Source organism: Panthera pardus, unplaced genomic scaffold (assembly GCF_024362965.1).
Source record: "Panthera pardus isolate Hobbes unplaced genomic scaffold, ASM2436296v1 HiC_scaffold_12, whole genome shotgun sequence".
Taxonomy (NCBI): domain Eukaryota; kingdom Metazoa; phylum Chordata; class Mammalia; order Carnivora; family Felidae; genus Panthera; species Panthera pardus.
In genome coordinates this window covers 27,372,476-27,396,692 of record NW_026526677.1, presented here as the reverse complement: position 1 = coordinate 27,396,692, position 24,217 = coordinate 27,372,476, and the positions used below count along the sequence as shown (strand labels likewise).

General features: G+C 48.1%; 1 protein-coding gene across 2 annotated transcripts in view; it reads left to right on the top strand.

Moving 5' to 3' along the window:
- NAT10 (N-acetyltransferase 10) overlaps positions 1–24,217 on the top strand; it is a 38,819-nt gene that overhangs the window by 8,815 nt on the left and 5,787 nt on the right. For both annotated transcript variants that reach the window (XM_053899842.1, XM_053899844.1), the window contains exons 5-23: positions 15–137; positions 2,001–2,062; positions 3,471–3,585; positions 3,683–3,790; positions 6,900–7,033; positions 8,257–8,350; positions 8,493–8,591; positions 11,406–11,542; positions 14,292–14,416; positions 14,897–15,047; positions 15,322–15,418; positions 16,502–16,618; positions 17,449–17,550; positions 17,646–17,720; positions 18,508–18,624; positions 19,424–19,557; positions 19,770–19,818; positions 23,110–23,206; positions 23,285–23,395. In XM_053899842.1, the coding sequence (XP_053755817.1) occupies positions 15–137; positions 2,001–2,062; positions 3,471–3,585; positions 3,683–3,790; positions 6,900–7,033; positions 8,257–8,350; positions 8,493–8,591; positions 11,406–11,542; positions 14,292–14,416; positions 14,897–15,047; positions 15,322–15,418; positions 16,502–16,618; positions 17,449–17,550; positions 17,646–17,720; positions 18,508–18,624; positions 19,424–19,557; positions 19,770–19,818; positions 23,110–23,206; positions 23,285–23,395 (2,047 nt within the window). The remainder of the gene's footprint in view (positions 1–14; positions 138–2,000; positions 2,063–3,470; positions 3,586–3,682; positions 3,791–6,899; positions 7,034–8,256; positions 8,351–8,492; positions 8,592–11,405; positions 11,543–14,291; positions 14,417–14,896; positions 15,048–15,321; positions 15,419–16,501; positions 16,619–17,448; positions 17,551–17,645; positions 17,721–18,507; positions 18,625–19,423; positions 19,558–19,769; positions 19,819–23,109; positions 23,207–23,284; positions 23,396–24,217) is intronic.

Genomic DNA, 24,217 nt, shown 5'->3' with positions numbered 1-24,217 from the left:
TCTCTTTCTTTCAGGATTTTGAAGCTTTAACTCCAAACTTACTGGCCAGAACTGTGGAAACAGTGGAAGGTGGTGGGCTGGTGGTCATCCTTCTACGGACCATGAATTCGCTCAAGCAGTTGTACACAATGACCATGGTGGGTATATGGTTTTTAACTGAGTTGTGGCGGTTCACATCAAGTGTGTTTTTGCTGTTGGCCACTTTCTTTTAGGAGTTCCTATGGAGGGGGCACCTGGGTGGCTCAGTTGGTCAAGCAGCCGACTCTTGATTTTGGCTCAGGTTATGATCTCACTGTGGGATCGAGCCCCATGTCAGACTCTGCACTGAGCATGGAGGCTGCTTGAGATTCTCTCTCTCTCCTCTGCTCTGCTCCTCCCCTGCTTGTGTGTACTCTTTCCTCTTCTCTCAAAATAAGTAAGTAGACATTAAAAAAAAAATTACTGTTGAACGGCTTTAGTGAGCAGTCAGCACAAGGTTTGGGTTGGGAGTTCTTTGACTGTAAGTAATGAGAAGGTCACTGCAGAGAAAGTCAGTGACCTTGAGTGTGCCCAGGCATCTCTGAATTTCACATTTCCTTTCAGGTATTTGTAAATTCTATACCTGTGAGATTCATGTATGTGGCAGTTATTAGGTAGTTACATTTCTGGGATGGTATTCTGCAAAGAGCCACGCCAGTGCCCCCATTTTGGATTACCAAAAAGGGACCATGCACAGACTTGCCCACCAGTCCTCATGCTAATGGATAACGAAGGAACATTTGCTGATTCCACTCCCAGTTTGGCAAGAGATTTGACTGTGAGAGGGGTAGTTTCCACCCAAAGCTGAGGACATGGTTAGGAGTGGGAATATGTCTCTGTGGATTCACAACTAGTCTGCGACCCCATCAGTATTGCCATTTGCATGTTCCTTGTGACAGGTTTTAGTCACAGGCCTGTGGCCCTGCTCAGGAATGGCATTAGAATTGGCCTCAGGGTTTCACAAGCTGCATTTATGCGGGGACATGGACTTTTCCACAGATCTTAGTAGCTGCTTCCCATCACCGCTGCTCCTATAGCCCCTCTGGCTTCCTCAGGGGCCCTCAGACATGCTCAGTATGCTCTCATCTCATGGCCTGTGCACTTGCTGTTGCCATTGGGATATCTGCACAGCCCGCTTCTCACTGCATTCATGTCCCTGCTCACATACCCCCTCCTCTGTGAGACAGACTCTGTCTGTCACTCCTCGACCTGCTTGATTGTCCTTCACAGCATCTGCCAGCTACCTAAAGTTATATATTTATTTGTTTGTTGCCTGCCTCCCTGTGCTGGTCTGTAAACTTCATGAGGTTAGGGACTTAGTTTTCCTCACTGGTGCATTCCCTGATTCTGGAAGAGTGCCTGGTGTTTAGTAAGCACTCGTTAAATACTTGTGAATGAATGAATGACTTTTTGCCCACATCAGTTTGTTTGTCCTCCTTCCCCCTTTTCCCTGCTGCCTGCTTCTCACCTCAGAGGTACACCATGTTAGTAGCCACACCCCTGCCATTTGCTGTCACTGCACATTGTTTTTCATTTGGAGCATTTGCCAGATTTTTTTTTTTTTTTCTTCTTACTCATTTCCCTCCAACCGTTAGACTGTAGGCTCCATGAGAACAGAGTTCCTGCTTTATTGAATACTGGTGTATACCCGGCATGTCTGGTTCACGATTGGTATGTGTGTTTTATTGAATGAATGAACGAACACATTTTATGATGCTGGATAAAATGTGGAAAAAGTCAAAGCTGAGGTGAGAGGATGTTTGTTGTAATAAAAAACATTACCTTTAGCATTTGATGATCCATCCCAGTTCCAGCAAATAGCAGCTGGGCTGTTCAGCACAGCAGGTTCTGGAGGAGTGGGTTTCCAGCAGTAGCTCTGGCGCCTCCTTATCCCAGGCTTGCTTGATAAAGCTGCTTCACATTTGGACCGCGAGCCGCAGCGCTGTTGGGATGTCTGTGTTCACAGATGTTGTCTCTTTCAGGACGTGCATTCAAGATACAGGACGGAGGCCCATCAGGATGTGGTGGGACGGTTTAATGAGAGGTAGGTCTGAAGCACATTTCTTGGGTCCTTAATTGTGGGGAACCGCGGTGCAGAGAATATTTTTGTCTTGGACCCAGATGAAAGCCCTGCTTTTGTCTGAGGGAAGGTAGCACAGGGGTCCAAAATGGTGAGATTCCTGACAGCAGTGGTGGTGGCGAAGCCAACTGGAAGCAGTGAAAGTGAGTGGGGAGCTGGGGCCTGAACCAAGCCACTCTCCTCTCTGGCTTTTAGCTTACTCATCTGTCAGAGGGGTGATTTGTCTGGATCACTGTTTCCCAAAATGTGTTTCACAGAACACCAGTATTTTAAGAGGGACTTTATGTCAAAAGGGTTTCTGCCAGATACGTCTGGGAAACGCTGATACAGTTTTTCCTGTGTGAAGATTCACGGTAGCCTGTTGTAGTCTCCAAAAAGTGTTGCAACGGCAGGGATCTATTTAACGGATTGTTTCCCAGATTTATTTGACCATAGAGCCCTTTTTTAGGAAGCATCAGTTAGCAGCCTGTGAAACACCTGAAGAAGCTGTGGCCTGGATCAGTGGTCCTCATCTACAGCAGTCTTGCTCCCTGGGGACATTTGGCGATGCCTGGAAACCTTTTGGTTGTCATGACTTGGGGGGAGGGAGTTGGGGGGACGCTACTGGCATCTAGTGAATAGAGGCCAGGGGTGCTGCTAAACAGCCTAAAATGTACAGAACAGTCCCACAACCAAGAATCATCTGGTCTGAAATATTGCTGGTGCTGAGGTTTAGAAATCCTGGCCTCGGTGAAGCTTGGGGCCTTTCCAGTTTGAATCCTCTCTGGTGTTTTCATTTAGTAGATGGAGTAGGCCAGTGGGGTCGGCCCTGTGCTGCTGGATAGAATGGAAGCCTGTGAAAGTAGCATGTGAGGTTCTCTTCTTGCACCTGTGGGAGAAGTTTGACTTCTCTAGCCAAACACATGTTTTCCTGCACATGGGAATGTCTGTGTTACATTTCTTGAGGCAGCTTTCTTCTCCCTTTTCTTTGTTTTTTCTTCCTTTGTGGCAGAAGGTAAATTTGTGACTGGTGATCATTTGTGGAGTGGGGTAGGAATTCCCCATTTAAGGATGGCCTGAGACAGCTCAGTCCTCAAAGGGTGAGCCTCAGAGGTGTGGGAAGGGCTCTATGACTCAGTTGTGCACAGTAGGAATGCTTGTAACCCGTCTCGAGAGAGAGAGTTCTGGGTTTTCTTGTTTGCTGTATAGAACGTGTTCAGGTGCCTTGTAGACGAGGCTCAGAGTCCTCTTACACTGCTCTCCAGCTGGGTTTTGGCTCTTTCTAGCTTTCTTAGAGACGTGTGGGCATCAAATCATTTTCCTCAAGAAAAGCCACACCTTTATCATGTATCGGCCCCTCCCCCCAACACCTCATTACGGTTTTGTTCCTCAGATTTATTCTTTCTCTGGCCTCTTGTAAGAAGTGTCTTGTCATCGATGACCAGCTCAGCATCCTGCCCATCTCCTCCCACGCTGCCAGCATTGAGGCCCTACCTCCCCAGACCCCGGTGAGTCAGCCAGGGGTCCAGGAATCTGGGTGAGGCCGTGTTTTTTGTGTGGACCCTCTCGTGGCAGTGGCAGACCTTCTCCTCTCCTCTCTGGTAGGATGAGAGTCTTGGTCCTTCTGATCTGGAGCTGAAGGAGTTGAAGGAGAGCTTGCAGGACACCCAGCCCGTGGGTGTGTTGGTGGATTGCTGCAAGACCCTAGACCAGGTGAGTGTGGTGTGCTGAACTTCCCTATTCCAGTATAGACAGGGCAGAGGTAAAATAGAACATGCAGAAAGCAGCGGAAGCCAAGTTAGGACAAGTGAGGATTTGGATCCTCCTTGGGGAAGGGACCTTTTCTCTTGCTTGAACCCCTGCAACAACACCAGGGCTAGTCTCTGTCATCTGCCTTCATGGCAAGTCCAGAGATTATGTCCCCCTTCACCCCAGGTCATCAATTCCCTGAGTAGAGGGTCTGGGGGGAGATGGATGGAATTTAAAGAGGAACCCCCCAGTGCTTTTTCCAAGAGAGGGTGATGTATCTGTATTATTCCATTTCAGTTCAGTTTTGATGACATAAAGGTTTTGGCCTATGCCTTGCATAGAAGTGAGAGGAGAGCCTGAGGCCCCTTGTACTTACTCTGGTTCCAGAGTGAGGCCTGATAAGGCCCTCCAGGGTGGGATGGACCTGATCTGTAGGTACAGATAATAGACTGGGTGGGAGCTTCCAGAGTGCATTTCTGTGCTCACGGAGGTGGCCAGGGCTGGTAAACTCGGATTCTCTCCTGGTTCCTGGGGTGAGCAGAGCTGACCGGGCAGTGCCCAGAAGCCTTCAGTTTGTCAGGTGTGTTCAGGATTCTGATCGTGAGCCTCTTGGCACTGGACTCTGCCCTCATGATGGACAACAGCTGCAGTGACACGTCCCACTTGGGGCAGAGTCCCAACAGGCTGATTCCCTTGTTCATTCTAGAAATAGAATTATTAGCCACATAGCTCTCTATGCAGAGGCTGCAGGCTTTAGGTGGCTTTGAATCCAGTCTGGGTATCCTTTGTCAGAGGAAATGCAAGAGGATGGAGAAAGGGCAGAAGAGGGAGAAGCTGTAAAAGCAGCAGGAGTGTTAGAAGAAAATATGTAGAAAAAAAAACACTGAGTGTGAAAGAGTGTTCGTTAAAAATGGAAAATGGTGTTTCTACTTGGCAGTCTCGCTCTGTAGAGACAACTGCCATTAACAGTTTATTTTGGATACTTCTGGAACTTTGTCTACACATACAAATGGATATTTTAAAAATATGTGAAGGGGTTACACTGTACAGCGTAAGTGATCCCCTATTAGGCATTGGGTTGGTTGGTTGCAGTTTTTTTGCTGTTATAAACTGTGCTGTTAGGATCTTCTTACAGATACGCATTATCTCTGGGATAAGTTTTTTTCCCAGAAGAGTTGCTGGATTAGATTGTGTGTGCATTAAAATAGGTGTCGTGCCAGTTTGTGGAACCAGCAACAGTGTGTGAAAATGCCCTTTTCTGTACGCCTTGCCAGCGTTGGCTACAATTAAACTTCCAAGCCTACCAATGTGCTGTGGGAACACAGGATCCCTGTTTTTGTTTGTATTGCTTTAATTATGAGAGAAGCAGGCACTTTATCATATAATTACTGGTCATCTGGGTCTTTTTGTTTTGTAAATTAGTTTGTGTATTGGTTTTTCATTTTAGCAAATTATTTTAGAATGCGTTTTCAGTTCAGATTTCTTACTCTTCTATTCTTACTCTTCTTTTTTAATAGTGGATTTTTTCTGGTTATGTTTTGTCGGAGTTTAAAACTTCTCTAAACAACAAAAGGGCAAAATACGGTGTTCAACGAAGGCCACGTTAAGATGAGCTGGGCCTGGATCCCCTGAGTGTTTCCTCTGGAGAGACTCTGGCTTCCTGGAGCTCTTCCCCTTCCTTCCCTTCCATTTGCCTGGGCTTGTGTCTCTTCAGTGTCTTCTTAGTGTTGCTGCCTGGGTGTATAAGGCAACTTCAGGACCTGACAGGCCAGGCTGGACCATCTGGTCTTCTTCCCAGTCTTGGTGGCCTGTTCCCAGGGCAGATGCCAGTCGGGTAGTAGAGTTTGGCCCCTGAGTAGTGTTGTGGTTTCTCCTCTCACTCAGTGCCTGCTCTCTTAGGTGCCTGACACGACCCTAGGCACTGGGCTCAGCAGTAAAAAGGAGGGGCATGCCTGCTTTGTGGGGCTTATGTTCTGGTGGCATGAGACTGACTGTGAGTCAAGGAAACCAGCCCATCCTGAGGTGTAGTAGAAGGTGCTGTGTGCAGTGTGGACACAGGGCATCAAAGAGGGGTCGGGGGTGCAGGAGATAGGTAGAGGCTGCGGCTCTGGGAGGCTTTGTTTAGAAGGTGATCCTCAAGCAAAGCCTGGAAGGAGTTGGGGAAATGAGCCATGGGGCCATTGGAGAGAGTGCTTCTGGCAGAGGGGCCACTGTCTGCATAGGCCCGAGGTAGGAGTCTGCCTGGGGTACTCGAGGACCAGCAAGGAGGCCGCCAGGGGTGAAGCAGAGTGAGCAGATGAGAGTAGGAGGAGATGGCAGAGGTCACACGGCACAGCCACGCGGCCCTGAGGGCTTGGCCTTACTCTCTGAGAGGTGGGTGCCGTGGAGGGTTTCACATGCACAGTGTCTCAGCCCGGCTGCTGGAGGGATTCTTAGGCTGAATTTTAAAAAAGATCCCTCTGGCCGCTCTGTTGAGTCTAGACTGTAGGGGAACAAAAGGGAAGCCGAAAGACTAACTAGGAGCCTACTGTAGTAAGAGGGGATTCAGGATAGTGGCTTCAACCAGCCCGGTAGAGGATGGCACTGGTGAGGAATGGTAGGATTTATACATATTTTGAAGATAGCGCTGATGGGCTTTGCTGGTGAGTCAAGTGTGGGGAGAAAATGGAGAAGGCTTTTGGCTTAATCAGTTGGACAGTTAACTGACAAGGGGAAGACTGTAGATGGAGGAGGCTGGAGGGGGACACTGGGTTCCCCTCAGGTCAGTCAGAGAAGCCTGTCTGATGCACAAGGGTAGACACACAGGGGCAGTTGTGTGTATACAGGAGTTGGATGGGTGGGGAAGAGGTCTGGACCAGAGACATGAATGGGGTGTTACCAGCATCTGAGGGGCATTTAAAGCCTTGGGCCTGAGAGGAGATGACCAGGCAGTGAGAAGCCCGAGTGCTGAGCCTTGCCTCCTGCAGGAACTGCCCCCACTTTGATTTAGCCTCAGCTTCTCCACAGTGGTAGTAGTAGATGGCTGAAACTTGGTCTTTCTCAAAGCTCACCTGATAGGGTTCTCTTTTCACAGGCCAAAGCTGTCTTGAAGTTCATTGAGGGGATCTCTGAAAAGACCCTGAGGAGTACTGTTGCGCTCACGGCTGCCCGAGGAAGGGGGAAGTCTGCAGCCCTGGGATTGGCTATTGCTGGGGCAGTGGCTTTTGGGTAAGGAGGTCTGATTCCCCCTCTTTGGGAATTCTGAACTCTCAGGGAGAAATGTGCAGGATAGGGGTCAGGGGACTAGGAGACTGTTCCTGGGTCTGTGCAGGGTCCTGTGTGATTTCTGTAGGTCATGGGTTCTGGTCTGGAAAACAGCAATACCGCTTCCCCCAAGCACGCCCAGCCCCAGCCCTATGGGGCACATATATGTGTGCAGGCACACATGGACACATACACCAGGACCTTCGTGATCAATATTTAAAGTTGAACAGATACACACAGAAAGTTGGACAGACATAGAAAAGCAAAGAAATGGGGGTAAGAAACGTTAAAACTCTTCAGGAGATGGGAATGTGTATGACCATGTTTGCTAACTGCGAAAAGTACAGGTTTGGCATTTGAATGATTTTGATCAGTAGAAAATCTTGTGTGCTTTTGAGGATCTACATTTGAGTGTTTTTTGTCCTGGGTGGAAGATTTATGCAGTTGCCAGAAGAGTGTGTACTTCCAACTTCGCAGTCAGAAATAATGGATCTAGAATTTACCATGTCCTCATATGCATTATCTTCCTTGGTGTTCCTAATAGCTCCGTAAGCATTTCACAGATGGGTCAACCTAGGCTCAGGGAGTTTCAGTGACTCACTCAAGATCCCCCAGCAAGTCAGTGCTGGTAGTGCTGGGGCCGAGCCCAAGCCCTGACTTGTCTCTTGTCCCTGCTCCTCCAGTGGTACCAATCAACACCTTAGCTGTTAGCATCCTTTACACTGAACAGGGGTCCCCTGCAGGTTCACTGTGGCCTTGGCCTGAGCACTGATTGAGCTATCTGGCCTCACAGTTTGGAACCCTCTCAACACAGCCAGTGATGACTGTGAAGCCACCCTCTTGTCCCAGGACACGGGCTTGGGAAGCAGCATGCTGGCTCTGCACACTGAGGGCGTTGTGTCCAGGCACCTCTGGGCAGTGTGCCTTCACAGATGTCGTAGCTAATTGCCAGGACATACTACCTTCGAGTTGTTAATGTGTTTTCGTTAGTTTGGGAGGAAAAATATCCTCAAAACTGGAGTTGCTTTACTTTTCCTCCCTAAAAAGTGTTCTTTTTTCCTGCCATTATCTCTGGTTATCACCTGTGTGATAGGGCGAACAAAAATCTCTTCTTTCCTCTTAATGTTCCCTAGAAGTCCCTTGGATTTCCTAATGACTTATAAAAGTTCTCTTCTTTTGTTCAATAGGTACTCCAATATCTTTGTTACCTCCCCAAGCCCCGATAACCTCCACACTCTTTTTGAATTTGTATTTAAAGGATTTGACGCTCTGCAGTATCAGGTAGGGAATTAGAATAAGAACTCCCATTGATTCAGAGCTGGGTTTAATCTAGGTAAAATCTTTGGGATGCCTGCTTACTTTAATTTTCACTTCTAAAGCTTGTTTCTAAAGTTTGTCATTGGTTTGACTCTCTTTCCATCAGGAGCATCTGGATTATGAGATTATTCAGTCTCTCAATCCTGAATTTAACAAAGCAGTGATCAGAGTGAATGTATTCCGAGAACACAGGCAGACCATTCAGGTGAGGCTCATTCTAAAACCCTGCTAAGTGGGGCCAGTGTCCTGCTGTATTTAAATACAGTAATTTCACATCATTTTATGTCCTGTGTAATTGCATGTCTTGTATACAGTGTTGTTGTTTTATGATTAACCTGGTCCAGATTTTCAGCCTCTTCTCAACGAAGACATTCAAGCAAACTAACAAATAACGTATGTAGCCAGAATGGAAAGTTGTAGTTTTATCCCTTGAAAATTGAGTAAGTGTATTTGTGAGTATGCTAATCAGCTAGAAGAAATACAGTCACTGTTCTGACATCAGTTCTCATTTTGCTGGGTTACAGCAGGTTTTGAAATGGTGCATCTGTAACTAGAACAATAATCTCTCCATTTAAAAGAAAAAAAGAACTTTGCAAGATGTACTCTGAATCTTTGTGGTTTAGCCAGTGGCCTATTTTCCTTTTTAAACAGTGTTTCCCTGAAAGCTCTATAAATCTCCAGTGCTCTGGAGGCCTGAATGGCTTGCACTTGTCCAAAGGCTGCAATTTTGTTCAGTTGTAGAAAAGCATCAGTGTGACAGGCTTGCAGAAAGGATGGGGGCCGCTGGGCTCCTAGCGGTGGAGGCTCATCGATTATTTTCGGACTTGGGTCGGGGTGGGAAGTGGGCCAGGCACACTTGGCAGTTTATGTCTTTGACCTTTATGCTCGTTAAAGCATATGTATGTGTGCCTGTTAGGGAGGTATTTCTTTTATCAAAAGTCCAGATTGTAAATAGTGGTAAGTGTTTATACTTTTGATCTAAGGAGCTTAATTTTTTCTTACTGGGTCTCTTTCTAGAATCTCTTCATTCTTTAGTTTCTTCCACTTTTGCCTGACACCCTTGGCTGAGGTGGGGGGGCGGGTACAGATGGCGGGGTGGGGTGAGGTGGAGGGCAGGAGGCCGCAGGGAGAGTGCGGCGACCTGTTAAAACTCAAAAGTACACAAACCAAGGAAGGAACACTTTTCTCTGAAATGCCCAGGCTCAGCCCTGCTGCTCCTTGGATTTGTAATTAGAGACCTGCTTGTATTGCCAGAGCCCCTTTGTCTCCAGACTGGAGTTTAAGCCCAGAAGAGGTGACCTGACTTTATGAGGCTCCATTTGTGTCCCTTGGAAGCCTCCTCTTCCTTGCTGGAAATTGAGAAAAAGACAAACATTAGATTAAAGTCGGCTGCGTCTCTTCAGGGGGCTGCTTTCTGCTGCTTTTATGAGGTGCTTGTTTAGTTTTTCCCCTTAAGAGTCCCAAGACATGGGGCCCAGCCGAGGGTGTGTGTTCCGCTGTTCTAACTAAGTGGAGTTGCTGTCTCCCTGACCTATCATTCAGCTTCCAGCAAAGCAGTTAGATGATCTTGTAATGAAATACTTCAGAAAAGTGCAGAGATCAGTGGAACACTCAGATACCCGGCACTTAAGCCTTAGAAATGTTGACATTTTGTTGTTTGCTGTGTTTCTTTCATATTTTAAAAGTCCTTTTTAGTTTTGTTTTAAAGACTGAAAGCATCACAGACACAGTTGAAGCCCCTCTTCTACCCCTCCGCATCGCATTCCCTTCTTCTGCCCCTCCCTATAGGTAGCTCTACTCTGGATTGGGATTTCCTTCTGATTCACATGTTTGTGTTTTACTATGTAATTATGCCTCCATAAATGGTAACATACTGTACTTGTCCTTTTTCAGCCTGCCTTTCTTACTCAGCATTTGTTTTCAAGATTTGTCCAAGATTGAAGCTTGTGGCTTGGGTTGAGTTTAAGCACTGTATGTTTATATTACCATTTATTTATGTTCTAGGGGTGGATGTAGGGAGCTCTTGGTTTTTAGGGTATGAATAGATTTCCAGCTCTCTTGGATTTTGCCAGATTCTCCTTCTAAAAAGTGTACCTGTTTACCTTCCCAACAGCATTTTTTTTTTTTTTTTTAAGTTTTGTTTCTTCAAGTTCTCATCAGCACTGGGTGTTTTATTGCTATTTAATTTTTACCTACCTGTATGTGAAATGGGATCTCCTTGTTGTCTTTGGCATTGCACTGACTGCTAGTGAGGTTGAGTGTCTTTGTTTATGTTAATTGGCTGTTCAGGTTTCCTGTCCTGTAAAATCCCTCTTCATGGCCTTGAGCAAACTTTAAAAATAGCAGGAAGCCCTGAAGAAACTGAAGGGGTGGTTTGTATGCATAAGGGTGCCAAACTTTTTGTGGCATCAGGTGGCCATGCTAATGATATAAATAAGGGTGTGTGAGTGTGTGTATTAGGAAGGGGTGGAGTCTTAGAAGCATCCTCACCAGTGTGGGGAGAGTTGGTTTTCCTAATGACAGTATCCGCGCAAGGAGCGCGGTACCCAGTGTGTAGCAGGTACTTGAGAATGGTGATGTCGTCCCATTTGCTGCCCCTGAGGCAAAGTCAGAGCCAGGCTGGGGGGAGCATGAGGAGACAGAAGAGAGAAAGGAGAGGGCAGCACCACCTATGAGTACTAGGCCAGGCACCAGCCAGGGCGTTTTTCCAGATTTACCCGATTTTTCTCTCAAGCAGCCGTCAGATAGGTATTTCCTCCACTTTCCAGGAGAGGAGTCTGAGGCTGTGAGGGTTAGTGACCTGTTCAGGGGCACACAGTTGGTGGTTGAACTTCTGAACCCAGATGTCTGGCTCCAAGCTCATTCTGGTTTGCCCTGCCACGGAAAAGTGGAAAGGAGGAATGGGAGAAAGAACTGGGAATGGAACGAGAGAGGACAGAGTGGCCTTTATGAGGCGTCTTGGGGACCACAGCTATGGCACTGGGTGGCCAGGTAATAATAGAAATCTTCCTCCCTGCAGTATATACATCCTGCAGATGCTGTGAAACTGGGCCAGGCTGAGCTCGTTGTGATCGATGAAGCCGCCGCCATCCCCCTGCCCCTGGTGAAAAGCCTCCTGGGCCCCTACCTTGTGTTCATGGCATCCACCATCAACGGGTAAGCACCTGGAGTGGGAGTCCTTGCTCCCCTTGTCGGTTCTTGCTTGTTAGGCTGGGGGGCGGGAGGCGGCAGAGGGAGAGGGGAAGAGAATCTTTAGCAGGCTCCACACCCAGCCCAGTGTGGATGATGATCTGAGCCGGAAGTCAAGAGTCAGACCCTTAACCCACTGCTGACTGAGCCGCCCAGGCGACCCGAGAGGTAGCTTTTGTTGTATATTTTCTATGTGATCGTTTTACTTTTTTGTTTTGAACAAGAATGTAAATATACTTTACATATTGCTTTTAATTTTCTTTTTTAATGTAACAATATTTTGTGAACTCTTTCCAGGTCAATAAATATGTGTCTTTAGTATTGGAAAGCTTTCTGTATGGAAATCACATCTTCTTAAAGAGAGAATTCTGTATTACAGATTTATTATTGTGTCTTCCTTACACTGAAAATATTTAAATAAAGTGGATTTTACTTTTTTTGCTAACGGCTTTATTGAGACACAGTTCGTATACCATACAGTTTTACCCACATCAAGTGTATAATTTGGTGATTTTTAGGTTTTAGATCTGTACAGAGTTGTGCAACCAGCACCATAATCACTTTTACATTTTCATCACCCCCAAAAGAAAAACCATACCCTTTACCTGTCACCCTCCAGTCTATCCCTAATCCCCTGCCTTAGGGAACTACTCATCTACCTTCTCTGTATAAATTTATCTATTCTAGACAGCTCATGTAAATGGAGCCATACAGTACAGGGTCTTTTGTGACTGGCTTCTTTCACTTACCATAATGTTTTCAAGGTTCATCCGTGTATCTTTTATCGGTATTTCCTTCCTTTTTATGGCCCAGTAATACTCCATTATATGTTTATATACATTCTGTTTTTCGATTTATGTGTTGATGGACATTTGGGTTATTTCTATCTTTTGGCTGTTAGGAATAATGCTTCTGTGAACATGGGTGTGTATATAGGTTATCTGCGTGGACGTGTTTTCAGTGCTCTTGGGTATATACCTAGGAGTGGAATTACTGGGTCAGATAGTAACTTTATGTTTAACTGCTCAAGGAACTGGCAGACTGTGTTTTCCAAAGCAGCTGTACCATTTTAAATTCCCACCCGCAGCATACGAAGGTTCCAGGTTTTCCATATCCTTGCCAGCATGTGTGTTAACGGCTTTTTGATTATAGCCATCCTCGTGAGCGTGAAGTTGCATCTCGTTATGGTCTCCATGTGCACTTCCCTGATGGCTGGTGATGTGGGGCATCTTATCATGTGCTTCTTTGCCATTTGTGTGTCTTCTTTGGAGAAATAGCTATTCAGATCCTCTGCTCATTTTTCTATTTGGCTTATTTGTCTTTTTATTATTGAGTTGTAAGTGTTCCTTATGTATTCCAGGTACAAATACATTATCAGATGCTTGATTTACAAAAATTTTATTCCATTCTGTTATTTTCCTCACTTTCTTGATAATGCCTTTTGAAGCATAAAAGTCTGTTTTGTTGCTTGTGCTTACTTGTTTTTCTTCTTTTTTAAATAAGTAAATGAAATTCCTTCGAGGAAGCTTTGTTCTGTGAGGTGGGGCAGAATAAAACACTCGGAAATTCCAAGTTTTTTTTTAAATTTCTTTTTTAATGTTTATTTATTTTTGAGAGAGAGAGTGAGACAGAGCATGAGCAGAGGAGGGCCAGAGAGAGAGAGGGAGACACAGAATCTGAAGCAGGCTTCAGGCTCCGAGCTGTTAGCACAGAGCCTGATGCAGGGCTCGAACCACAAACCGTGAGATCATGACCTGAGCCGAAGTCAGACAGACGCCTAACCGACTGAGCCACCTGGGTGCCCCCAAAATTCCAAGTTTTTGATTCTTCTTTAAAAATAGTATTTGAGTGAGAGGAAGTATTTATACAGTTTTGAAATATGACCACAATGAGTACTACGAAGTGTTGCAATACTGGATTAAAAAGACCCGGGTGCCTGGGTGGCTAAGTCGGTTAAGCATGTGATTTTTGATCTCAGCTCAGGTCTTGATCTCCGGGTCATGAGTTCAAGCCCCACATTGGGCTCTGCACTGGGCATGAAGCCTACTTTAAAAAAACAAACCCATTGAGCAGTCTGCCCCCTGTGGTCCCTGGGGCTGTGACTAAAGGAGGAAATCCAGATGAGAAGAGCTGGCTCAGTGATCTGATGATTTCTTTTTTTCCAAAATTCTTGTTAAGTTGTTTTATGTCACCTTTTCAGTGAAAGTAGTGATGAAAGGAATTACTAAGTGGTGGTTTATTGGTTTATTCAGTCTTGATTTTCCAAACTGGAAGCACTCTCTGCCTGCCTTCAAGCATGTTGCTTCAGTGGCTCTCACTCACGGACCATTTAATGTAGTTCCAGCTCATTATGCTGAATGCTTTACACATCATCTTTCCAGTCCTTTCAGTTCACAGCATGATCCTGTGAGGTGTGTAGAATAATCCCCTTTTGAGGATGAGGCTAAAAGTGAGTGATGAGTTCTTTGCCCAGAGGTACTGAGTAGATGTGCCACACTTGAGCCACACTGCCAGCCCCCAGCTGAGCCACCGAGCTGGCCACCTTGCCTCCTTGGGTGTATGGATGCCCTGCTGGAAGTCTAGAGGGCAGTGGGGCTGTCAGCGGTGAGCAGGAGCTTGGTATTTCAGCAGGATGAGGGAGGTGGTCCTCTGTCCTCTCCTGGAGAGTAGATTTGGAACCTCATTCATGCCTGATGGCCTTTGCTTTTGCTCCTAGCTACGAGGGCACTGGCCGGTCCCTGTCCCTCAAGCTGATTCAGCAGCTCCGTCAACAGAGTGCCCAGAGCCAGATCAGCACCACTGCTGAAAACAAGGCCACAGCGACAGCCAGACTGGCATCAGGTACCCCCAGAGCGCTCAATGGGCCCGTCCATGGCAGGTCCCCACAGATTCTCTTGCTGGATCATCTCCTTATGCCACCACAGGCGGTACCAAACTGTCATACTGTCAGGCACGAAGGCTGGGTCCCCAGGAAGGAGAATTGCTTTCCCCAAGGAATAGCAAGCCAGTGACCAGATGGGAGACTGACCCAGGCCTTCTGGGTTGGGCCCTTGTTTGTTACTGCCTTAGGGCACGGTCACATTGACTTAGATCCCTGTGGGATCAGTGTCATGGCAAATTGAACATCCCCCAGAATAGTTTAAAACCACTCAGTTAAAATCTTTAAGCTGTATTTATGTGGGCATCAGGTGACAAAGAGAAAGTAGAACATTTGCTTTGCTCTTTTAGACAAACACATTTAATAATTGTATCTCATTGTGTGTGTGTGTGTGTGTGTGTGTGTGTGTGTGTGTGTGTGTGTGTGTGTTTTGTGGGGAGCAGCGCGAACGCTGCATGAGGTTTCTCTGCAGGAGTCCATCCGATACGCCCCCGGGGACGCGGTGGAGCAGTGGCTGAACGACTTGTTGTGCCTGGATTGCCTCAACATCCCCCGGATAGTCTCAGGCTGCCCCCTGCCTGAGGCCTGCGAGCTGTATCCTTCCGGGTTCTGTGCCCGGTGAAGGGAGGGGGGTGATGGAAGAATTCGGTTTTGGCCCTTTGTTTCATAGGCTGCTGCTCGAAGGAGAGGGGGAAAGTTAGACATTCTCCATTTTCTTTCTGTTCCCTCCCTAATGTGTTCTGTGCAGGACACAGGGCTCTTCCTTCTAATCCGAGGGACACCTACATATCCAGGTTTCCCTTTGGAAGCAGTGTGTCCTATTTTGGGCTCTCTTTGGTTTGTTTTGGTTGCTTAACTCCAGACTCAGCTACTACGTTAACAGAGATACTCTCTTTTGCTACCACAAGGCCTCCGAAGTTTTCCTCCAAAGGCTTATGGCCCTCTATGTGGCTTCTCACTACAAGGTAACTGCAGCTGGCTGAAGTGGGTGAACTGCAGCTCTGACAGTCCCCCTTTACCGGGTTTCCATGTCTTGTATTCCCCAGTGGCTCAGGTGACTATTCTACTGGGACTTAAATGTCCTGATGTTGTCAAGGTCCACTGACCTTGCCGGAGGGATTGCATTTCCCATGGTCGTTCAGGCCTGTCTTGGGCTCCTAGCTTTGCACACGGAGTGTGGGATTCCTGCACGTAACTCCATGCTTGGTGGGCGGGGAGGGTGGAAAGCTTTGCCTGTTTTCAAACAGGTTCTTCTATCTTTTACTTGTCTGCTGATCAGATAGACTCAGATGACGTAGCAGCTGTTACCTCGTGGTGCTGACTGACCCAGCCCAGCCTTTTACCTCTGGGCTATTTTTAAACGTTTATTTATTTCTGAGAGAGACAGAGAGCATGCATGCACGCAAGTCGGGGAGGGGCAGAGAGAGAGGCGGATAGAGGATCCAAAGCGGGCTGTGTGCTAACGGCAGAGCCTGCCGTGGGACTCAGACTCACAAACTGTGAGATCGTGACCTGAGCCGAAGTTGGACACTTAACCAACTGAGCCCCCCAGGACCCCCCGCCCTGGGCTATTCTTAAGGAGCACTGGATGAGAATGTAGAATATTTGAGAGTCTTCAAAACTAAAGGGCACATTGGGAAGGACATTTCTTGAGTGTCTAGGTAGCATTTTTGTGAACACCCCTTAATGGGAGGCTGAAGAGTTGGTGCCAGAAGTGGTGATAGGTTTTCTTGAGATAGCCTCTTCTCTGGGAAATGACAAGTTCACTCCCCTGCTGTGAACTACACAGTGCTAACTAGGCAGTCCTCTGCCCTCTGCAGCCTCAGTGCTCGTGGAGAGATGACAGCAAACATTTGAGGCAAAGTCCCACATAGGCCATCTCGGAGGGTCTCAGGCTGGCGGCCAAGATGCTGGAAAAGAGCTTCCCCAAGTTTCAGCTCGCCACTTGGCTTTGGGGAAGGTGGTGCTCCAGTCAGTGACTCCGGAGTGGCCTCTTGAGTAAAGGACAAGAGGAGTGGTTCTCATGGACCCGTATTTGTGCCCCACAGAACTCCCCCAACGATCTCCAGATGCTTTCTGATGCACCTGCCCACCTTCTGTTCTGCCTCCTGCCCCCTGTGCCCCCCACCCAGAATGCCCTTCCCGAAGTGCTTGCTGTCATCCAGGTATGCTGGCATTCATTTGAAGAACCACTTAGGAATCAAGGATTAATGGCTCAGTAACTGTGGCCTGGGAGGGGGAGTGTTGATTCCTGGTGCGGAGCCAAGTAGCTGGGTCATCTGGGGCAGACAGTTAGGATGTGTGGAAGGGAACCACTGCCGACAGAAACCCAGAGCCCCACTGATGGTGAATAGATGAAAGTCGGAACTGGCCGCTCGTATTTTGATTTACAGCTCCTCCTAAAACAGGATTTGTTTGTTTTCCTCTTATTACAAAAGCAACATGTGTACTTCTAAAATTAGAAAATACAGATGGAAACATGGGATCATAGTGTTTGGTAGTCTGGGTTTTTTTTTTTTTGCAGTGTGTCAAATATTCATAATCTCTGTAGTTTTTATTTTTTTCATAATTTCTGTAGTTTTTAAAGGTTTTAAAGGCTGCATTATTTATGCACGTACCATACCGTGTATAACCATTCTCCTTTTATAGACACTAGAGTCGTGAATTTGCACTATTTCATATAGAGCTGCATGAGCATCCCGTGTCTTAATTGATGTTTGCACATGTACACATTGTGTGGAGACCCTCTTCTAGTGTAGTTTCTGTGCTTTGGGCCAGAGTTTGTCTGTATTCTACCTTGTTATGACAGTGTCCGGACGCTCTTGGGCAGAGTAATGACTGTTCCACTGAAAATGGAAGTCAGTTACAGGGTGAAGCCTGAACTGGAGTGGAAACAGCTGGCCTCGTCAGGGAACTAGCAGAATGCTGATGATTTGTGAGTGGGCTCTGTACCTGGGCTGGCCTTTCTGTCTACACTGTCCTGCTTCCCCCATAGGTGTGCCTGGAGGGGGAGATTTCTCGCCAGTCCATCTTGAATAGCCTGTCTCGAGGCAAGAAGGCTTCGGGGGACCTGATTCCATGGACCGTGTCCGAACAGGTGCTGCACTTTCCCTGGTATGGCTGAGTGAGTGAAGTTGGCGGTGTTGGAGGACTTTTTTGTTGCTCACGTACTGCCCTGTGTCTCCCACACAGTTCCAAGACCCAGACTTCGGTGGCCTTTCAGGTGGAAGGGTTGTTCGCATTGCTGTTCACCCGGATTATCAAGGGGTAATGTGTCCTCATGCTTCTCAAACCTCCGATGCTTCATTAGTTGCAGCCGTGTTGCTAGCAGCTTGTGAGGGCAGGTGGATTTGGTGGTATGAATGGAAGGCTGGTCAAGGAATAAGCAGTTCCAGGAACTCCTCTGCCATGAACAGTTTTTCTGGGGCTGGGGGTGGCGAGTGGGCAGGACAATTGTATATGCTTGCTTTTCTTTTGTGAGGACAGAGCTCTTGTGAACCTGACCTACTTTTCACTGTTATCTCCTCTTAGAAATCCCCACTGCCCGGGTGCCTGGGTGGCTCAGTTAAGTGTCTGACTTTGGCTCAGGTCATGATCTCACAGTTTGTGGGTTCGAGCCCCGTGTTGGGCTCTGTGCTGACAGCTTAGAGCCTGGAGCCTGCTTCATATTCTGTGTCTCCCTCTCTCTCTGCCCCTCCCCTGCTCACACTCTGTCTCTCACTCTCAAAAAATAAACAATAAAAAAAAAAAAAGAAATCCCCACTGGGGAGTCCGTTGTGGAGACATCAGTTTGGGGCGTGCTAGTCTGTGGATCAGAAAGCCCAGCCAGCCATCCTCAGGCTCAGGCTAGATGGTGTGAGAGTGAGGGTCATAGCGTGCTCACTCTTAAGGGTCTCTCTTTGGACCTCTTTGAGGGGTTTCATTAATTCTCTTTGCCAAGTGTACTGTGACTCAGAGTGAAGGCTTTCTGGAAGAAGTTCAGGGACGTAGAGGTGATTTAGACAGATTGAGAACATTCTCTTCCTTGTCTGTCTCCCTCCATGTTTGCTCACAGATGGGCTACGGCAGCCGAGCTCTGCAGCTGCTGCAGATGTACTTTGAGGGCAGATTCCCTTGTCTCGAGGAAAAGGTCCTTGAGACGTCACAAGAAATTCGTACCGTCAGCAGCGAGGTAAGCATCTTTTGGCCGAACTCCTTGTTCCTGGAGGATAGTTCTCAGGAGCATCTAGAACTGTCCAGTGGTCTGGGCTGTCTGAGCACCAGCAGATTTCCTTCTGTTTTGGAGAAGCTCTTGCTTCTCCAGCTGCCACTGGAGTTGAGAACCTCGGATCAGCATTATCAGCATCACCTGGAAACCTATTTTAAAAATGCCGGTTTTTAAGCCCTGCCCCCAGTCATGCTGACTCAGAGGGTCAGGAGTGGGGCCCAGCGGTTTGTGTCTCAGCTCCTAGGTAATGCCGCTGCGTGCTCCAGCTTACAGCCGCCGAGCACCGAGCCGGGTCTAAGGGAAGTTGTGTCTTTCTTGGTAAGGTGATAAACGCCAGGAACTGTGATGGCTTCTCACACACGTTCACTTGATTTTCACAGTAGCCCATTCAGGAGGTGGGGAAAGGCCTTATATTTAAGGTCCGGCTTAGCGGTTTGTTACTTCCGAAGTCCCAGACCCATCTGATGACAGAACTGGATCTTCGGAACCCCACCTCTGTCTCTCTTTAAATCACGTGGCTGTTTTCCTGAATTCTGGGTTTGGAGCGGTGTGGTTTCATGCATGTCCAGGTGCTTGGTATACTTGGAAATGATCACTGGACTGAGTGGTGTGCCTCTATTTTAAAATCCAGGGAACAGAGAAATCTGTCCCAGTTTTTACTGTGTTTAGGTCAGAGCCTGGTATGGTAGGGGTGCTTGGGAATGTTACTAAGCTTCCTCTCCCTTTACTGGGTGGACTGTGTTCTCTTCCTGGCATCCTGTAGGCTGTCAGCTTGTTGGAAGAGGTCATCACTCCCCGGAAGGACTTGCCTCCCTTACTCCTCAAACTGAATGAGAGGCCTGCTGAGCGCTTGGATTACCTGGGTGTGTCCTATGGCTTGACCCCCAGGCTCCTCAAGTAAGGGTCTGCCTGCTCTTTCTCTTTCACATCACCCCGTGGCCTTGGTGTCCTGAAAATGAGCGTTCTGTGGACTGGGTTTGCCTTTCCAGCTGGTGTGTTTGTCGGTTCCGTTGACCACTCCCCCACCCCTGCCCAGCCCTTCCCGTCTTCATCTGCCGGCCAGTCTCAGAAGGTGCGCACAGTGACCTGCTCTTTTTGTGTCTTGGCAGGTTCTGGAAGCGAGCTGGGTTTGTTCCTGTGTATCTGAGACAGACCCCGGTGAGTGAGGTGGAGGAGGGGTGTGGGTTTGGAGTTACAGGTGGTGACAGGTCTGTCCTTATATGGAGCCCAGGTGCCTCTTGCTATGCTCTGGGCACGTGTGCCCTGCCTCCAAGAGGTTTATTCTGATGGACACCAAAACAGCCATCGCCACTTCAAGGCCATGCGATCACACACTTCGCTCCCCCACTGTGTGGTGCACACTCGGTGTGTACCTGGCTTTGTGCTTGATTGTAAAATGGCAGAAGTGCGTGTGGACTCGTTCGTCAAATTCTGGAATCCTGCAGCCTGGGGGCCTCCTAGAATTTGTGAAAAGTGTAACAGTGTCTTTAGGACAGGCTTGCAGATGCGCAGCCTCAGGTATGTGAAGGAGGGATGTGATTACGTGGATGACCAAGCCATGGAGGATTATTATGGAAGGGAGAGAGTTACTGGGAGTTCATTAAAAAAAAAATCTAGCACCTGCAATGAGTAAGGTAAGCCACAAAACTTATTTTCTAATGGGTAGAATTAGGCAACAAGAAAGTGAAGAAATGAGAAGTTTTTTAGGTTACGCTATGTGCCGTGAAGAAAAAATTGGAAGTGTAGCGTACTGAGTGGTCAGGCTTCTGAGGGGTGGCCTTTCCAACTGGACCCTGAGCATAATGCACTAGCCACATGGACGGTCCTAGAGAAAAAGGTGTTTCTATTTTTATTATTTTTTTTTGTTTTTAAATTTAGAGAGCCTGCAAGTGAGTGGGGGAGGGGCAGAGAGAGCAGAGAGAGAATCCCAAGCAGGCTCCTTGCTGTCAGCGCAGAGCCGGATGCGGGACTTGATCTTACAAACTGTGAGATTATGACCTGAGCTGAAATCAAGAGCTGGATGCTTAATTGACTGAGCCGCCCAGGCACCCTGAAAAACATGTTTCTAAGCAACAAGTGCAGGGCCTGAGGTGGAAGTGAATCGGTGATTTGAAAGCGACAAAAGAAGGTTGGCGTGGGTCATTGGCTGGGGACTCTGTTTTCTTCCCTCCAGTTGGAGGAAGGTGTTCAGGAGCTGTGGCTGCTGTGTAGACAGTGGATGGTGGTGGCCCAAGAGTGGAGGCGAGGATGTGGGTGGACGAGAGATGGGGTGTGGGCTGAGGAGGAAGCAGTGAAGATGGAGAGAAGTGGCCGAGGCTGGGCATGTTTGGGGGTGACACTGACTAGAACTGAAGGATTGGATTGCAAGATGAGCGAACCAAAAGAATCGAGGATATGGGGCGCCTGGGTGGCTCAGTCGGTTGAGCGTCCGACTTCGGCTCAGGTCATGATCTCACGGTCCGTGGGTTCGAGCCCCGCGTCGGGCTCTGTGCTGACACCTCAGAGCCTGGAGCCTGCTTCAGATTCTGTGTCTCCCTCTCTCTGACCCTCCCCTGTTCATGCTCTGTCTCTTCCTGTCTCAAAAATAAATAAAACATTTAAAAAAAAAATCGAGGATAATTCTTAGGTTTCTGGCTTGAGAGTCAGTAAGAAACTGGGAGATGGAGGTGTTATTTGCCGAGAAGAGCCGCCGGGGGAGGGACAGGTTGAGGTGACAGCGGGAATGCCCTGGCACAGTGGGAGATGCTTGTCAGATGCCCGATGGGGACAGAGACAAGCGGTGGCCTGCAGGAGTCTGGCACTCCAGGTAGAGGTTGGGGCTGGAGATGGACACTTGGGAGCGTATTCTCAAGAGAATATACTCCCCGGGGTCAAGGACTTTGTTTTCTTCACAGCTGTAACCCCAGCACTTAATATCATCTACCACGTGTGGTATCGTGTTCGGTAAATACTTTTCAGTGAATGAGTACATTTTAAAAGTTATCGAAAGCTTGGACTGAAAGTGGACTGAGGGTGCGTCCTGGACTGTCCAGCCTTTGGAGGAATGAGTCAGGAGATGGCAGAGTGGCCTTGAGGTGGAGGAGAAAGTTGGGGAGCGTGTTAGAAGCCAGGATTAACCAGTGTTTCAAGAAAGGGACTTAGTGGCTTTCGGAGAGCAAGTAAGCTGAGGACAAATAAATGGTCAATGGACAGTGGTGATTAGAAGGAAGGCAGCTCCTGGAGAGCTCAGGGCTCATCCTAACTGGAGAGAATGGAAAGTGAGGAAATAGATGATTCATATGGGAAGAAAAAGGGGCAGAGAAACAAGGTAGCTGCAGGGAGACTGGCATTTAGGGGAGTTTATCTGGTGGGAGATTCTAGAACATGGTTGTTTGCTGCAGGGTATGATTCTGTAGAGATCACACAAATCATAGTACAGGTGACAGGCTGGTTGCAGACCTCGAGGCAGGGGGAGTAGGACCCTGGGTGCAGGGGGTGAGGTGGCCACCTCATCCTTCACAGCAACAGGGAAGGCAGAGAGTTTGGGCACAGAAGGTGTGGGTCAGTTGGTTGGGTTGGTGCTGGGAGGACGAAGTTCTGTTTTCCCAGATGGGAGGCTGAGAGAAGGGGGGTTGGAGGTTTGATTGTTTTGGAGTGCACAAAGCCCCCAGTTTCCACGGGCGGTGCCCATTTGAGAGTTTAAAGTGGGCTGGTGAAGACCACTGGGTGTTCGGCTGCTTCTGTGTGGGCAGAGCAGCTCCCAGGTGGGCTGGGTCCTTGTCAGTGAGTGGGGCTGAGGCTGGGCTTAAATTTGCTGGTCGGCTGTGAGGTTTGTGCAGACCATTGAGTTCAGCATAGACCACGGTTTATCCCTGTGCTCTTGTGCGGTGTGCCACTCATTTGTGACATGGTGTGGGTATTTTGCTATGTGAGTGCTCTTTGGTCAAAATCCAGTAGATGTTTCTATTGTGTGGGGTTTGTGGTTGTTATGTAATAAAAACGTAAAGACCTATGTTCACTATTTTAGCACCTAGAGAAACTTGCATTTGCAAGCTGGTTGCCAGTATGGGAACTCTAGGTTTGGGGCAGGGAGTTTTGTTGTAAGTTACCCAAAACCTGTTGATTGGATCATGTGGAGTTTAAGCTGTAATGACTCAGAGTTCAGAATCTGACCTGATGGCGTGCGAGTGGCTCACTTCCATGGGTCTGGAGCAGACCTTGTGCTCGGATGATCTGAACCGCTCTGCTCCACTCCTGCGGCACCTGCTAGGAAGTCACAGAACCGAGGGGCCTCTGAAAGCTGTTATGCAGGAATTGAGGCTGTGTGGACATGCAGGCAGTGCGTGGGGGGCTCTCCTAGCTGAGAGGAAGGAGACGCCTCTGGAAGCGCTGTGTCTTCCTGCCCTTCAACAATGACAGCTTCTTCAGAAAAGGGTGTTCTTGGTACCAAGTAGGCATTTGTGTTTCCAGAATGACCTGACTGGAGAACACTCGTGCATCATGCTGAAGACACTGACTGATGAGGATGAGGCTGACCAGGGAGCCTGGCTCCCGGCCTTTTGGAAAGGTAAATTAGAGTAGAAGGGAGACAGGTGACAGGCAGGCGGCCCCCAGACCTCTGACTCTGTGCGGTTGTCCTCCACAGACTTCCGAAGGCGGTTCTTAGCCCTGCTGTCCTACCAGTTCGGCACCTTTTCGCCTCCCCTGGCTCTGAACATCATTCAGAACAGGAACATCGGGAAGCCAGCACAGCCAGGTGAGCCTCGAGGACTGGCGCAGAGGGCTGGTAGTGGCTTGGTTTTGTGGAGGCAGGAGGTGGGCGTGGTGGTCCAGGAAGGCTGGCTTAAGAATTGAGGGATGGGCCCCCGGCCTGCATCTCCCGCTGACCCCCCTTCCCGCCCTTGTCCTAGTTGGCCCTGCTCTGCCTTAGGGGCACCTACGCCCACAATACTTTCCATCTTTGTAACAAGACTTTGGGTGTCAAATAAGTTCATATAGCTAGTTAATTGTGGAACTTGATTTAAATTCTGTGAGCTAGGGTAACCAGCTCAATTCTAAGGCTCAGTGTCCTCATTCATGAAATTTGTAATAAGAATATGTACTCCTTCTCCTGTGGCTGACACATGGGAAATGCTTTGGACATGTAAATTCTGTTGGAATATTTAAAATATTAAAAAGTGTAATGGGTCATTAGTATTAATAGCTGTAGGTTTTTTCTGCTGCTGGGTATGTGTGTGCACCTTTTCTTTTTTCTTTTTTTTTTGCCAATTATATTTTAATGGAAAAATCTGTTTTCCTCAAACTGGGCAGAGCATACACACTTTCTGTGAAGCTGGGTCCTGAGGAGAAGTGGCAAAGTGGGGAAGGAGTGTTGTGCTCCTCTATCCCTGGGACGCTGGAGCCTTTCCTTGGTCTGATGGGCTGGCGTGGAACTCTGAGCAAGGGAGACATGCCAACCGTCCGCCCTCCCTGCGTGGCTTGAGGCTGCCTGCCCTTGGCAAGAGAAAGGTCAGGGCTGGCCCAGAGGAAGCCCTGTGGAGGAGCAGCTGTTAGGGCGCCACCAGGGGACCGCTGTGTG